Source organism: Pezoporus occidentalis, unplaced genomic scaffold, assembly GCF_034315485.1.
Source record: "Pezoporus occidentalis ecotype Australia unplaced genomic scaffold, CSIRO_AGI_Poc_V1 ctg135, whole genome shotgun sequence".
Classification (NCBI taxonomy): domain Eukaryota; kingdom Metazoa; phylum Chordata; class Aves; order Psittaciformes; family Psittacidae; genus Pezoporus; species Pezoporus occidentalis.
This window is the reverse complement of record NW_026913157.1, coordinates 822,042-839,624: the sequence shown is the minus strand read 5'-3', so window position 1 is coordinate 839,624 and position 17,583 is coordinate 822,042. Positions and strand designations below refer to the sequence as shown.

General features: G+C 37.4%; 1 protein-coding gene across 8 annotated transcripts in view; it reads right to left on the bottom strand.

Moving 5' to 3' along the window:
* Positions 1-4,107: 4,107 nt before the first annotated feature.
* The window catches only part of CHD9 (chromodomain helicase DNA binding protein 9), a 92,515-nt gene continuing 79,039 nt past the window's right edge, over positions 4,108-17,583 (bottom strand). For 4 of the 8 annotated variants that reach the window (XM_062609113.1, XM_062609112.1, XM_062609116.1 and 1 more), the window contains 8 exons: positions 16,167-16,330; positions 15,091-15,363; positions 14,038-14,206; positions 12,545-12,684; positions 11,832-12,053; positions 10,898-11,026; positions 9,372-9,476; positions 4,108-7,549 (listed from right to left, as the gene is read on the bottom strand). In XM_062609113.1, the coding sequence (XP_062465097.1) occupies positions 6,695-7,549; positions 9,372-9,476; positions 10,898-11,026; positions 11,832-12,053; positions 12,545-12,684; positions 14,038-14,206; positions 15,091-15,363; positions 16,167-16,330 (2,057 nt within the window). In that variant the 3' untranslated portion in view covers positions 4,108-6,694. Of the gene's footprint in view, positions 7,550-9,371; positions 9,477-10,897; positions 11,027-11,831; positions 12,054-12,544; positions 12,685-14,037; positions 14,207-14,981; positions 15,067-15,090; positions 15,364-16,166; positions 16,331-17,583 lie in introns of those variants that run through there. The other 4 variants (XM_062609115.1, XM_062609114.1, XM_062609118.1 and 1 more) reach the window with 4 other exon arrangements.

Below are 17,583 nucleotides of genomic sequence, written 5' to 3'. Positions count from 1 at the left end.
CCCAGGTCACCAGCGTGCATGTTTACGGAGCAGTGACAGTACCAGATGGTGCAGAGCCTGCACTGGAAGCTGCCGCCCCTGAGCTGCCAGGACAACCTGGGGGTCTTGCCCATTCCAGCGTTAAAAACTGATGGTTAGTTAGGCTGTAGGTAATGTTGATATAAGGAAAGCAAGTGGCTGGAAAACATAGGGTTAAGATACTTTTAGGTCTAAGACGGGGAACAATGTTTGAGTTGTAAGTCTGTGGTGTGATAACAGAGTTTAGTAGTCTTACTAACGAGAGTGAATTACTTCTTTCCATCCTTCTAATGAGTGAATTATTTCTTAACATCACTTAGTTTGGAGACAATGACTGCTAAACATCTGCTAGCTTAGGATACTCCTTGTCTGCCCATCCTGTTCTGCTTACAATAAATTTTGTAGGAAGGTCACACTGTTCTAAATCTTTGCCAGCTATCAGAAACTTACAGATATGGCTGGTTTCAGCTAGTTTCCTGATTACTGGGGCATCCAGCTCTGCCAAAGGTGAGAAGTGCACCATAAGGAAGACTGCTTACTTCATCTTGAACACCCCTGCCCATAACCATCAGAGGGCAGTGTGCAAGCATCAAAAGGGAGGAGACTTACGAAAATGAGTACCTAAACTAATTGTAATATCCCCACCACTCTCTCAGGAACCTAATAAATATGCACGTTTGTGTGCAATAAATATCTGCTTGCTTAACCCCTCAGTGTGCAAGTAATAAACATACCTACTTTATAACTCTCTTTGAGTCGTAGAGTCTGGTTTTGTGCTTCAGTGTCTTAACACCTCTTTTTTTTAACATGGAGGAGCTGTGAACTTTGCAGCGAGGCAGTGCACTGATGGGATGCCCTGTGCCACTCAGAAGTCTGTAATACTGCAGGGCTTTCCTGTAAAGCTGCATTTACAGTATTTGTTAAAGCAATAACTTATTACAGGATTTTACTTAATACTGACAAACATTAATCTAGCAAAATCCTTTGGATTAAAAAAAAAAAAAAAGAAAAATTAACAAACCCTCACAGTACGAGAAACAAAGCCTAGGTTAAAGGTGAAGTTGTTATGCTTGATTACGCCCGTATTCATCCCTGTTTATATGCATCCAGACTTTGTAAATAAATGGTTTGACAATTCTAGCATAGAAGACAAACTAAAAAAAGTTGTGTTTTTTTCATTTAAAAAATGCTGCTGAAAACTTTCACAAGGAACATTTTAGAGACATACCCTGAACGCTTTCATCCCTGAGGACTTAACTTTTTCCTCCACTTGATCTCTCGTTTTTTTTTTTCTTTTTCCTTACAAAGCTGTTAGGATTTTATTCAAGACCATAGCAATGTTCAACATCAGTACTGAAATAATGAGATATCCTCACCTGGCATGTTGATTGCTTGAATTGTTTCCACTACTGGATTCCGTAATTATACCTGCCAACACTTAACAGCCATTAGCGCTACCACCAGTGTAGAACTCTCAACAAGAATACCACAGACATCCTCAGTCAGGTCCTTGACTGCTGCTAGGCTATGCTGCAATGAAATATATTTTGAACCATTTTGAATTTTCAGAAAATTAGCTTATGAACATGCTAGGGACTTTCGTATGAACTGCAGCATCAAAGGGCTTCACGGCTACATATTTGTCTTGTGCCGCCTCCACCCAGGTAATGTCACACTGGGGAAGGCAGCCATGGGAAGCTGAGCAATTCAGACAGGCAGCACCTCCAGAGACACAGGTGCTTTTTACAGCTCAGAACAACCAGTGAACCATTTCAAAGTACGGCTGCACAAAAATACGGCAAATGGCTTCAAATTCTACCCTTGTGATTTTGTTAATAAACTGTAGTTTCCTTGCAAAATACGAGAAACAGGTAGCAAAACTTGAGGCCAAACGCTGTGCAGTCATAGCGCAGGCCCAGACTTCACTGCCTTCAGTGAAGGTGTGACAAATTTTTGAAATACTAATATTGTCTACTTGCAGCAAGATGAAGTGGCCTCCTTTTTTTTATTTTTTAAGAAGTCTGAATGTTACCTAATGTACAGAATACTGTACAAATTGAAGCTAAAATTTATTTAAGTCAAAGTGTTTTGGGATTGTAACTGTTCTGAACAGAGATACTTACCTGTGTGTACTTCCATTTCAAGACTTCAGCCCCACCCTGTTTGACAGAAATTTCTCCTTAATTCTTCGTATTTATTTCCAGTCTTCCTAGAATGCTGGGTAAAAAAAAATGAAATACAACAATAAAAATATTTTTATAATTTCTGGCAGGCTGGAACTTTAGACAGTAATAAATGATATAATTTACTGACACCATGAGAGGTATAATGCATGTCAACATCGTTCCTCTGTATATCGCCAGTATTTTCAAAGATTTCTCTCACAGGTACTTAATTACTACAAGCTAGAAAAAAATATCTCCTGAAATAATAGTTTTTCTTAGGGAAACGTTAACTGAAACTTACCTTTGTCATCAGAGACTCTTAACCATCAGAAGTCCTTGCTGTATTTTAATAGAAAAATGTCATTTTACGAATAATGAGTGATTATAAAATACAGTGATTGAGATTTTCTCACTGTTTAGTTCTGGAATGATAGTATTTTTATTTCCTTTTCTCTGACTGTTGGCATATGAATGATACCACCTGCCTGTAGAACATGAGGGACATTTAGGTGAGGGAGGAGAGTAATTTTGTAGTCTCCCACAGCTACACTTGTATAATGAGTCTCGTCCACAGAATGTTTCAGAAATGTAGATGTAAAATATGAAATGCCGGTCAACTACAGCAGTGTAAATCCCCTATTACACTGATACAGCTTTCTTATCTTGAGGATAATTACAAGTGTAAAAGAACTACATCAGAAACTGTTTATACAACTATTAGTAACTTCCGCTTCACAAGTTTAACAATATGCTGCAGATTCCTTTATATTAACCATGTACAGCAGTTACAGTTCATCTCACTACAGCTTAAATGAAGGCATTAAGAAGTACACGTTCATTCTGAAAGTGTAACAGTACTGTCAGACAGACCAAAAACCTAGAAATATATTACCAATTATGTCGGAAATAATTTTCTTGTAGACAAGATATAACAAACAGAACAGGAATTTGGCTGGGACACATTGTTAGTAATCTCATCTAATCATCCAGCTACTGTTTCCAAAAAAATTCAAAGGAGTGCAAGAAATGGAACACTAATACTGTGCCTAGATTGTCTGTTCCTTGGAAAAAGTTTCACTGAAAAAGAAGTCCTGGTTATATTTTTCATTTACAGACTAAGAAGATTTGGTTGTAAAATTAGAAGACATGATTTTCCTTGTTTTTGTTTTTTAATTGTTACTATTTTTTAATCTATGATTTTTTATGATTTTTCTAGGAGACCTGCTAAAAATACTTTAAAAAAATACTATTAGGGCACCTGCAGGACTTCCAAGGAAAAAAGAAACAGGAGAATGCGAGAACAATGCTCGTATGTGTATGTGTGTTTATATCACCTGTGTACAGATTTGAGAAAGCAGCAGCTCAGACAGGATTATCACCATCTGAAGACAAAATTCAGACAGGAGTGAGAAGGATACCACTGAATCACTGAAGCGCAATGACAGTTTAGAACAAGGCAGCACCTGACAGCCAGAAGACAACTTACTCTCAGGAGAAATGTCCAGGCCTGTATAAAATAGATGAAAAATACGAGTAGTAAGTGCTGTGTACATAATTGAAAGATTTAGTAATGCAGAATTTTAAGAGAAAGATTCAAAAGGTACTCCACTGCCAACATCCTCACCCTGGAACATCAGGTGCATCTTTATTTCACATTAAGTCAACTTTTAGACCAGAACCTAGACCATATATACTCCTTTCTGACTCTAGCTACGAAAAGGCTGGAATAACTGCTTACATTGTTTGTATGACACCAGACTAACAGGGAATTGATTCCCAGAAAAACATCCTTGGTTTGATTTTTCTAAAGTCTTAATATTCTATTTTAGAGCGTAACACTAAAACTTAACTTTTGCTGCTGAAAGCCACAGGTTTAATCCTTACACAGACAGCATTATTTTCATATATTGAGGCCGACATCATGGGTAGTCAAAGAATATGTTTAATAAAAAATAATTAAACTTCCATTTGCTCTATAGAACATCATAGAAAGTAATTCAATAAATTACAAATGACTTTTTAAGACGCTTGTTCAACTACAGAAAGCAAATTCAGACTACACAGAACACAACTGGCAAATATTGCAAATGTCCGAAAAAAACCTGGACTAAGACTTGGATCATGAAGCCTGAAACAAGGGATAGAAATACAAGGCAATAACAGCTAAGGTTCTTTTAGTAACTACCAACACACACTTTATCATCACCTTTGATATTCTTTTAACTTCAGTATTAGTGTAATTCTACTGAGGTTTCCTTATAACCCTTAACTTTATACAACCATATTTGCATATAGTTTAATTGATAGTGGGACATTTTTTCCCCTTCTGGTTCAAACCGATTAAAAATAAATCCAGTATATTAACGTTCAAGTCTACATCAGCCTTCATGACTTGAAATTGTAATTGCCTTACTACATAGAAAGAATCACTAGAATGATAACCAAACTCACTTGACCATAATTAGGAAAATACTTTCTTTCATAAATCTGATATAAATTAGGGTTTAGCCACAAGATTTAGGATTTGTTTTGAGGGGGAGGGGTGGGAAGTGATGGTATTGTTGACATACTCCATCAGCAAACTGAGTTAATAACTGTTTGTAAAACTTTGGCTATTTCATAGATGAATCCTAGTTACTTAAAAGTGCTATATTACAAAGGGCAAAATATTAAATAAGTAGGTTTTGTTTTTTTTTCCCCATGATGAAGAATTGCTACCCCCTTCTCTTGGCAGTTTTTAATTTTCACTATTGCTAAGACACTGCGTGAAGGGCCAAAAATCAGAATATTATTTGGGAAAATATGTAACCACCACAATCCAAATGGTACTTGTATAGCTGTGTAATTACATGTAATACTGCTTCTAATCATGGGGCTAGTTATTTTGCACATAAACTTATATTTCATTGGTAAAGTTCTTGATAAAAAACAACACAGTTGTTTTACTGTACAAGCAAGCAACAGAACTATATCAAAATATACAGTTTTTTAATTATTTTTTAATTTATCCCTTTGTAAAGCTTTTTCAATGAACTTCTACTAGTACCTGTATTTATTTTCTCTTAACACTTTCCTATTCTTGGACCACGAACGATGTGACCAAGGTCAACTGAAGTTTCAGTCAGTTCAGAACTTCCGTAAATGTGAATCTGGGCCTCAACTGTGTCAGAGTAATAGCAGCTTAAGAAGAAGGAGGAATCATATCACACATCAAATCTTACACAGATCTTATACAGTAAAGGGTTCTAAGGATTTGGACTTAGACAGATGCCTTATGCCCCGTTACTGTGGTTTCTAGGAATAATTTGTCTTCCTTACTATTCAAAGTGCTTTTTCTTCAGTGGGTAACTCAGCATAACATAGGAAAGTGATATCCCAAAAATGATTTTGGGTAATATTTAATAGTCAGATTTAAATCTGCAGAGAAGTTTAAACTCAAAAGGAGTTCAAAACTATCTATACTTTATTTACCATTACTAAAACTGGTAACTGCAGGAGGCTTTATGACATAAAACACAAATAGAAATCTACACAAACAAAGCAAACAAACAATTTTTACATGAAGTATGCAGTGTTGAAAGTTCTTTTCAGTGGCACTTTATGAAAGTTTGCCTCTTCTGAGTCTTGGGGAAACTACTCCTCATTTTGGGACTTGCAATTCTGCAGAGGGGACCCAAAACTTTGCAAGGTGTAAACTAAATAGATCTACATGGTGCCAAGTAGCATGAGGTAAGACAGTTTTTGCTCTAATTTCCCCTTACTGCTGTCAAAAAAGAACAGCTGTAATAAGGGGAAAAAAAAAACAAACCCAACAGTCTTATCTCAAGTAACTTAGATTTTAACATGATATACAGGATGTCTTTAGAAAACAAAACAAAACCTGAAAACAAGTAATAGAAACCAATGTAAACTTCCTAAACTAACTCAGCTGAGGTAACAGGTAGCCAGTTTAATTGGCTGATTGGGAAAAATTTATCTTCGTTTAAACACACTTGTACCTGAATTGGAAACAGCAGTGCATCACAACACTAGAGCATTTTCATGTAATTAAAGCAATGGATGGTGATGTAGATTCTACAGCTTTCATGACATTCATTAGCTGCCCAAATTATTGCTGAGTTTTGATCTGTAAATTATAAGTGTCGAGGAGGCTGTAAAACTATATTCAAATTAAATCAATAATATGCATAAAGTATTCTGTGTTCACTGCAAATATATTAAATATACAGCTCTTACTTGAGCATTATTTTCATAAAATTAACCCCCAACAAAATTATAATGCCTTTTGTTGTAATTTTACACCATTGTGTATTTGATAGTACATACAAGTTCAGAAACTTATGAACTTCAAGAAATATTACATGCAAAACGTCTCTGAAAGCAGTTTGCACTTCTAAACAAATACTGAAATGTTCGGTCAGTAAATCATTGATGCACTCAACACTGGTTATTTACAATGAAATAAAGAATAAATTCAAAATCAGTTTATAATTTAAGTGCAGAGTCTGGGGTCAGTCTTCATCGCTAGAATCTGAATCCTCAGATGAAGACGATGTACTATCAGATCCAGATGAAGCATCTGCTTTCTCTGAACCCTCATCTGTGCTGTTTTCATTGTGAGAGCTTGGCTCTGTTCCCCCTTTGTCTTCCTGATCTCTAACCCTAGAATTTTGCTCCTTTTCTTCTGTGGGCTTCGCTGAGCCTTTGTCATTGCTTTCACTGTTCTGTACATCAAAAATATTAGACTGAGACAAAGCTGGGATATGAAGATTAAGGCCTGGAGTGAGAAGCATCCCTGGGTAAAGTATGTTGGACAGAAGTAAAGGGTTTAGAGAGAGAGGATTGGCAGCTGCAGCAGCAGAGGATGTTGAGGGAGAACTTGAAACAGAATTTTCACCACCAAGATCTGTATTTTGATCTTCTGTCCTTTCTTTCCTTGTGTCTGCCTCCTTTAAATCACTTCCCTTTTTTTCCTCTGAAACAGATTCTGTAGACTTTGTGAGAAGTCCTCCCATGCCTAGCAAGTTTGGTAATCCAGCCATCCCTGACAGCAGCATGGGGAACATGGCAGCCATGTTCTTTGCTTCTCTTGCAGCAGTTAAACCAGCTGGCATTCCCATTAATCCTGCTGTCACTTGCAGCGACTGCAGGTTTTGCTGTAAGGCCTGAAGACTGGACAGATCCACTCCGGGAAGCAATCCATTAGCTAGCAGAGGGTTAACTGGTACGCCCGCAGCGGTGGCAGCTGCTGCAGCTGCTGTAGCCTTAGCAATCTCACTCTTGGGGCGCCTTCCTCGCCGGCTCACTTCTTCCCGCACAACAGGTCCAGTGAGAATACGGTCAAACATGCCTTCTGGAAGAAATCCCTGCAAGAGACACATTGAATATTTTTAGGATTTTGAGTGCTTACGAATGGAAAAGGAAGAGCAAACAAAAGACCCCAGCATGCAGTAGCATGGTCAAAGATAATGCTGGTATGTTAGCATAGCAGCTTCATCTCCAGACAGCTCACTGGAATTTGTGGTGACTCTGGGCTATCAGGTCTCAAATGTCTGAACACCCATTTCCACAGTGAGGTCTACACAGGCATCTTCTCAGACCCTCTGCTAATTCATCCCTAGAGGTTTGTTTGCAGAACAAGCCAAATACAGCTAATGACAGGAGTAATCTCAATTCAAGATCTAAACCAGAACTACTTTACGGTATTACCACACTGGAATAATCTGTCAGTTTAATGAAAAAAAAAAAAAACCAACCCAAAAAATACCCCTCTATTTAAAGTTAAATATAAATGTGTGATTCCACACAGACCAACAATCCCCGAGCTTTTTCTATTACTGCTAGTGTCTTTTTAACATCCTCTTATTTCACCTCATCCATAAACTTAATGAACACTGAAGTTCTATTAAAATAAAATTTAGAGCACTTCTTTTTAGGGCTTGCGCAGTATTACTTCACCAGTGTAAGCCCTCCTACCTAACAATAAAGAAAGATTTGTAATGGACACTAATACTCTCTTTGAAATGCACCATCTTGAAAATTTCTGTTGTAAATGGCAACAGCAAGATCAACTATTACTCACCTCCATACTACAGTAAAGATTTTTTCATCCCCCCCCCCCCCGCAAATATCCCTAATTTAAACTAGCCTAATGAAACTAGAGGAATTCACAGCTCACGCTCTGTTCTTCTGTTTTGTGGATAACCACTAAATTCTAGAAGTAACTCCGATCTTATTTATACCTCTATTCACTGCAGTCTAATCCTGTTCCTAGTTACCTATTTTCATACCAGAATGTCCCACAAGGGTACTGGAAAGACTGGCATTTAGAACTGCACAGAAAGATTACAGGTTCTGCTGACAACAAACTAGAAAAAACATTTAACTTGGTAATTTCTTTGCCAGAGGCTGAAGGTGTAGCATAAGTATATTTTGTAGCATAAACTACTACACTCGTAGACATGTTAGTAGTCTATGTCTATTATTTAGTTATTAGTTATTTAGTCTATTAGTTACTAATAGGAATATTAGTATTATACTAATAGACATAATTGACATGTAAGTAGGCAAGGAAATAGACTTCACAAGGATATTGACAAAACCATCTTCACTTCTGTTAGACACATAGAATGAAGGATTAACTGGATTACGAGAAACCATTATTATACAATATAACTTCTTAAAATTCAGAATATGCTCTTATCTTCAAAGCAAACGGGGAATGAACTCAGAACCATACACCGTATTTGAGCCAATGACACTTAAGGAGATACCAGCTATATAATAGTAGTAGAAAATAGCTGTATTAATGCCTGCTTTAAATTTTTACTGAGTACGGTAATTTATTAAAGGTGCACAATGAAAGTTAATGAATTAAAAAGTAAAATAAATATTTAAAATTATATTAATCTCCCAAACCTTCAAGGCTACATTTAAGAGATGAGAAAGTCACAGTATGATAGTGCTTTCACCCAAATCTCTAATTTGGGGTTGCCCGCCACTGTCCCTCCCTTCCTCCTACTCACAGCTGTGCCAACAACCCAGTTTAGGGAATTGAGCTGGCGGAAAAAAGCTAACCATTGACTCACAATCCATATTTAATATAATACCAGAAATGCCTTTTTTCCTGCTTGCCATGTTTTTAAGATACATTTCATGTCATTGTTATCTTGTTCTGCAAATACTCACAGACTGTTTTACAACTTCTCCCCATTCAGGAGCCACTCCATACTCTGGATTTTCTTTCAAGAACCTGCACAAATCCTTCAGAGGAGGAGCAAAGGCACCCCCAACCTGGGAAGCAGAAGACAGAAGTCAGGAAATACTCATTCATAAGAAGAAAAGGCAACAGTCACACCTGACACCATTTAATTTTTTGCCTTTTATGCAGAACAATACAAATAAAGTCTAACTTTAAATTATCAGTGAGTACAAGACAGCTTTTCAGTGATTCCTCATGGTATATGTGACATATTCTTGATTTGTTCCAAACCTACTAAACTCAAACTCATCTATTAAACTTGTACTTTGCAACTTCAATATTTCACATTCTGACTAATGTTTAATATTAGACATTATTCAGACATGGAATAAATGGAAGAACAACCCCATAAATAGAGAACAATAGTGGCCAAGTCTTAGCAAGAAGGTTGTAACTACAATCCGGTTAAACCTTTCCTTTATCCACTAAACAGTCATATTCTATCCTCTCAGTCAACTTCTAAAAATACTTAAGAGACTGTGCTTCTCTTGTGAATTTTTTTTTTTTTCATGCAAAAAAGGCCAAGATTGCTAGGCAGGATGTCCTAATGAAAGCTGACTTTCCCAGGAAAGTCAGCTTTCAAATTAATCATATTGTTAATATCCAGAAAGAAAGAAGAAATGGTAGAAAAAAAGAAAGGAAAAAGAATTCCAGCTTCTACTGTGTTCTCTCTATGAACTGCAACTTAGCAGCTCACATTTTCTAGGCCACTTCTGGTCCCCTCATTACCTGCTACTAGATGTAGAACTGAACTTAGAAAAGAAAATGAATCAGATTGAGTCTGGTCATTCAGAAAAGTGCAGGACAGTTTATAAGTGCGAAAATTAAGATTAATAAACTAACAAGATTCTCAATTATGGAATGGAGATTTATTAGAGAAGAAAAAGCCATCATGAAAACACAGACTTTTAGAGCTAGCAGGGATCAAATATCTCACTACTTGATTGTCAATTTTGAGAAGAGTCCTCAGGGCATGGCTTATTGTAGAGCAGCCCAGGGGCTGTTTTTCAAGAGACTAGCACCACACAGGTTCCCCTCTAGAGCTGCTGTCTCACTGCACTGAAGAGATGAGAGACTCTCAAAATTCTGCTTAACCCTCCTCTACAGATGCACAAAGCTTCTGACCCTAATACAGCAGCATATAAACATTTTCTGCTTTCATCAGAACATGTATTTCACTGGCCGCACCTCAAGGGCACAAATCTTCCAATATATTGTTTTCAGTTCTATTTGAACATAAACTACAGGGTAAATTTCCAGCCATATCTTACATATTTGCATAGTTGCAAAACATTTACAGAAAGATTGTGACTTTCTTGCTCTGTGCCAAAACTTTAAACCAAAACCCTTTCACTTATACACAGTATTTTAGCAAGTGTAGTATACAGGGGTTCTTCTTTTTAGGTAACTTTTCATCTGGGGAACATCAGAATGGGAACAGTAAGATAAATACCTTTCTTGCATTTCTTCTATTTATGAGCTGAACACGTTCTTCACCAGTCAAACTATTAACATCCAGTTTATTAGGGTTTCGACAACGGTGTCTTTTTTGTTTGGGCCTCCCATCATGCAGCTGCATCCTCTGTTATAAAGAAATAAAAAAGCCCTCTATCTTTCTGGTATAACTTTAAAAAAATGCAAAGAAACCCGTGCATTCTCTTGAATCAGGCATTTGAAGTCATCATTAATTTCAGAAATATTTTAGTAACAATACTAATTTACCAATCTCAATCATGCAATATGCAGCCCAGTAAACATCACTAAACCCTCGCACTGGTGCCTCTATCCATCGCTTTATTTTAGTAATTTTCAGTTTTCAAAAGTGCTTTAATTGTCAGGAATGTTGCTATTGTTTTGTATTGTAACATGTTTATGGAGAAATAAGGTTATTATTCCAGACACTGTGTACACTGTTTTCTTACATTCTGTTCAACATTACCAAATCTCAGGTTCAGAGGTAGCATGATGAGAATATCATACCCACAGAAACATCACTACCATAGCACCATAATGTAGGTATGAGATACGTCCCACAGTAAAGTCTTTAATCCCCTGGCACATCACTGAAGATGCTATTACACATTTTCAGCTCCCATCATTAGTACCAGGGTAACGTAAGTTTTCGTATCTAGATGATTTTTTTTTTTTAATCTTGGGTGACGTTAGGCAAAGATCAAGTGTCTTTGCTTAGTATTGCTTTTTTTGGCAATTATTTCTTTGAAGGTGAAGGAAGGCTTTTGGAGCTTAGACTATGTAAAAAGAAATTAACATTCTCCCTTTACTAAACAAAACAGAAGTAATTTCACCTAACATGGAATAAAATCCCAAACACATTCTGTGAAAAATGTTTTACCACTTAGCTGGAGCAGAGCTAAAGGAATACTCACAGGAATACAAGCTCCTGAATCTTCGACATACCCAGGATGCTCTTTAAGCCACCTTTCCAAATCTTTCCTTTTTGGGGCATCATCACCTGCAAGCCTTGTTCCATCTTTTAGGTTAATAACAGGAACTGGACTCTCTGCATCAAGCATGCCTTGGGACTGTGTGTGAGTGAGTGCTGGGTTTATTCCTGAAGCAACTTGACTGGAGTTAATCCCCGGATTAACCTGGAGAAATTCAAGACATTTGATAAAGTTCTCCAAAGAAAACAAACCATCACAATTATTTCATATACGATACAATGAAGGTCACAGTCCTGCAGATCATTATGCACATACTGAAGGACTGAGACTACTCGTACCATAAACAGCTCGCTTTAAGTCACTGTACAATCAGGTCCTGTGACAGATGTTAAAGATGTCAGGTGTTGCTAGGTCAAACATCAAGTTTTTAATAACACATTAATTACAGTTTGTCAAAACTAGAATTTACTTTCTAAAATTGTTACAAGTGTTGTATATATCTAATATTTAGTAAAACTCTACCAGTTCTCATTTGTGTAGTCACGCACTGTCAGTGGACAATTTCAGAAAAAAGACCAAACCCAACAGTTTTGAATAATAAAGTTTTTGTTGCATGCTGACAGCTGGTTATGCTCAGTTAAGGAATTAACAGTAATTTGTACCTTATTCTTGGATACAAAATCAAGCTTACTTACATGGTTAAGCTGTTTATTTCGGTTTATAAAGAGAACATCAACTCCTTCCACATTCTTCCTCCTTCCTCTTCTCTTTTTGACTGGAGGCTGACTGTCGGCTATGACTCCATTGGCACTGGCTGTTAAGTGACTTGAAGTGCCTAATTAATAATGTGATAAAACAAGTGTCAGATGCTTGAATTGTTCATAACAAAGAACTTGGCTGAATAACAAAAGGAAATTAAATTACTTGATATAGTGCAAGTGCATATAGTTTCTACATGTTATATATAACAGAAATTGCCTATGGTTTTATGACTGTTTAAAACACTGTTAGTATCAGGCGCTGAAAAGCCATTTTACCACCTAAGTTTCCTACTACTGTCCTTCTACCCCCTTCAAATAATCTGTACAGGGAGGAGAGCTGATGAAACCTGCTGATATCACACATGCACAGAAGCAGATAAACCTCAATATATGTTTATAACAAGTTGGGGCCTACAAGGATGCTGAGGAGGGACGCTTCATTAGGGACTGCAGTGACAGGACAAGAGGTAATGGGTTCAAACTTAAACAGGGAAACTTTAGGTTAAATATAAGGAACAAGTTCTTTACTGTAAGGGTGGTGAGGCACTGGAATGGGTTGCCCAAGGAAGCTGTTAATGCTCCATCCCTGGCAGTGTTCAAGGCCAGGTTGGACAGAGCCTTGGGCAACATGGTTTACTGCTAGGTGTCCCTGCCCATGGCAGGAGGGTTGGAACCAGATGATCTTAAGGTCCTTTCAAACCCAAACCATTCTATGATTCTGTGTTGAAAAAGAACAAGAAAGTACAAAATGCAGGTGAAGGGTAGGATATTTGTTTAAATGAAATCTCATCCATGTATGTACACAACCTTAATGAACTGCACTCTTTTAATCAAAAGCTGGCTTAAATCAAGCACCCAACTCTAGTAATTCTGAGTATTTTAATCCAAATTGTAGCTGCTTACCTTAGGTTCATTTTCACTTGTCAGTGTATGCCTACTAATATTTTCAAAGAAAATAAGATACAAGCTTTGGCTATAAGCCAAAACCTGATTCTGGACTATTGTCCCCTACTGCTTTTTTGCACAAGACACAGGAAAGAATATAAAGAGTGCAAACTGGCATGGGCATATCTTTACTTAGAAGCTAGCCACAGTGAGTTCAGAATTAAACTGATAACTGTGAGTGTACAGTGATGCACTTCATTATCCAGTCTTGTGGGAGTGACTATAATACAGAAATGAATCATTCTAATAAATGAACATTACAGTGACTGACACTGTGAGACAGTACTCATGTGGTCCAACCTCATGCCTCAACTCAGGTGCCTAGTTTCCATAACAGAATGGAGAGTATTTTTCCACACTGTGGTTTAGAGTAAGCAACACTGCAAACACCCCACTTTCACTGCCTGCACAGGGAGATGAGCTGAAGAACCCAGGAGATATGATTTGATACTAACCCTTATTCCCTCTGACATTTTACATACCTGATTTGGGGAGTGATTTAGGGAAGTTGACAAGGCTGGTTTCCGAGGCATTCTGGAGTTCACGTAGTCGAGCCAGGTATTGCTGCTGTCCCAGTGCACCTTCCTCACTTTCAAATGGCCTTTTCTGAGACAGTCCCTGCTTCTGAAAAGTCAATTTCAAACCACCTTCCTGTTAAATAAATGCCAGGGTTAGAAGAGTCTCTTCTGAAGCAGAAATGACTACTTCATAATCAGGATTCTCACATACAAACAATTACTCCAGAAGAACTGAGGAAGAATGAACTTTAAAACAAGCCTGGCTTCTCCTCCATGTAAAAAACAAATCTGAACAGAAATTCCATGGAATTGCTTCTGTGAATATACATTTTAAATTATCTACTATTGTAACTGAAAAATCCAGACACTGAACAGCTGTCTACCTCAATAACCCAGTCTTCAAGAAATGCCAAACCCAATTACAGGAGGAAATTTTCATACATTTTTATGTGCTGTGAACAGGTCTCCAACTACAGATAAGAATAATGTTTGAAGCTTCTAGCCTGCATTTAAACTGGGAAATTTACATATAAGTCTCTTAAAGGCCATGAAATAGCAAAGTGCTTGCTGGATAGGACATGCTGAAATGTCTTAAAAAAAGCCGAACAACAGAAGTAGCTTTTATTACTAACCAGACTTCTTAGAAACAGTGTAAAACAGGCTGTCTGAGGAAGCACCAGAATGACAAAATCTCAATTCAGAGAGAGAAATAATAGCGATTCCTTCCAGTGGCTTATGCAAATTAAAAAAAAAAAAAAAAGCGGGGGGGAAGGGGGAAACCAAAGCAAAAAAAAAAAAAAACACAACCAAAACCACCAAATCAAAAAAGCACCGCCACCCACCAAAAAAAAAAAAAAAACCAAACCCCAAACACTCAATGCCCAGAAGCAGCAGACCCAAATACCCACAAACAAGTGTGTGAAGGAATTGAGAGTGAGAGCAGGCAGCCACTTGCAGGTATAGCATGCCGCACACCGCAATCGCAATCAGGTCCTAGGGCAATAAAAATAAACATACGTCATTGATTTTCACTGTAAACTCCTTTTCTCGTACATGCTTCTTCACCTTTGACATCTGTGGTGATTGATCATATTCTTCTTTAACACCTGCAAGAGGGGGTGTCGATGCACTTGGCTCAATGTGATCTGCAGCAGCACCTGGGCTATCCAGAAGCTTGGTTGTGTAGAAAGAGGCCACTGTGTTACTGTCATAGCTCCTTCTTGATGAAGGCCATTTACCTTTCAACACTGTTTGACAAATACTGTCAAGTCGATTAATCATAACTCGATCCTATAAACCAGAGAAAAATTTTCTGAGTAATGCTTACCAACACTGTACATACTACATTTACGTATTATCTTCCAATTCTACAAAGAAGGGAAATTATAACATTCTTAATCACTGGACTTGGTCTTAAAATATTTCTATTTTTTAAGTTCCTGTATTTGTACCAATCCCCTGTAAAAGTTTGTGAAAGTCACCTCTGTACTTAAATTTCACCACCTGTAAAAAAGTATGCCACTGCTTTCATCACTTAGGCACTTAGTGTTACCATCTTTTCAAAGTATACTTTAGAAATCTCATTAATTTCACAAATTCCCTCATGGAATCGTATAGTTAAATTTTAACACAGAAGCTGTTTCACACCAGTGCTTCAGCTAGCCTATACTTTAACATGACTTAAGATTTTGCAATGTATCTGAAGGAGTCCTACTACTATTCAAGAATTTTTATTTTTTTTTTTAATATTTAGCTTAACTGATTTCTTGCTACTTCATTTTTACATTCTTCTGGATTACACTAAACAATTCTTCTCACAGACTTAAGATCATGCATCTTAAATAGGCTTCCTTTTCAGTTTTGTTTCCTATGTGCACATTCTTTTACAGATACACCTGTACAACTGATGAACAAAATGCTTTGTGAAAATTTTATTGTAAATTTTATTGTAATTCACCACAAACAAAATCCTGTTTTCTTTTTCCAAGATCTTTCTACACCTCAGTGTATGGTTTTAACATATAATGGAATACTAATGTCACATCTCACCTTCACCTACAACTTTGGTTTTCAAAATAGTACCATAAACTTGCCTTTGGCCAATAGGATGCAGCCAAAACGTATCCACCTTGTAGGAGATAACTTGAACTCGGTGTCCCATTGTTCATCTGGAAACTATCCTGTGTCTCATCTTGTGTTGTACTCAGAGAGGCTACACTCTCTTCATCATATGCTTTTATATGTGGGGTTCCTTCTGCTAAATAAAAACACTAACATCACTTGATGTCATAAGGAAGCTAAACACTCATTTAAGAAGTTCAGGTGAACGAAACACACAACAATGTTCAGAGAGAGTCCAAACACAAGTGAAACTGAAGAACTAATCTGTTAGGTTTTTCAGGATGACTGTTGATCCTTTACTAGGAATTTAAATTCCACTCATACGCCTGTTTATTTGTTAAGAGCTCAACATGTCATAGAATCATAGAAACATAAAATAGTTAGGGTTAGAAAGGACCTTAAGATCATCTAGTTCCAACCCCCATGCCATGGGCAGGGACACCTCACACTAAACCATGTCACCCAAGGCTCTGTCCAACCTGGCCTTGAACACCGCCAGGGATGGAGCACCCACAACTTCCCTGGGCAACCCATTCCAGTGCCTCACCACCCTTACAGTAAAGAACTTCTTCCTTATATCCAATCTAAACTTCCCCTGTTTAAGTTTTAACCCGTTACCCCTTGTCCTATCCCTACAGTCCCTGTCAAACATTTATCTATTTGGAAACAGACATGCTTCACAGTAATCTGACAGACAGTCCTTACTTACTTTAATATACTTCCTTTGTAAGCCAACATGCATTAAAATCACAGAATCATAGAATAGTTAGGGTTGGAGAGGACCTTAAGATCATCAAGTTCCAACCTACCTGCCGTGGGCAGGGACACCTCACACTAAAACATGTCACCCAAGGTTCTGTCCAGCCTGGCCTTGAACACTGCCAGTTACAGAATAAAACTGAAAGGAAAGATGTCTATCACCAGGAGATGGCAAATCAATTGGGATGCTACTTTAAAAAGATATTCAGGATAGAATCCTGGATATTCCACGTCTTGGGACACTTGTGTTCGTATCATTTCATTTTTAAAATGTTAATGACCAAGGATTTCTTCTTAGCATCCTTCCAGTGTATCCTCTGTTATACTTCTCATTGCTATTTTACTTTTGCCTCCACCCAGAGAATAGTGCAAGTTTCACTATGACATAGGAGAATAGTCAGGTGCTACCAAAAAATGTAAGTACTACCTCAGCAGAGTACTAGTACTGAGGGACATTTCTATAGAACTCAAATTTGCCCTTAACAGTAGCTAAGTATTGAGCCATTTGATATAATTCAGCTCTCGTTAAAACATGTTTCAAACGTGAGAAGTATGCCAAGGGTCTGTTATCATCACTGTACAAGTTATGAAATAAAACCTGGTCTTAAAATTAAGGTGCAGATGATGTTA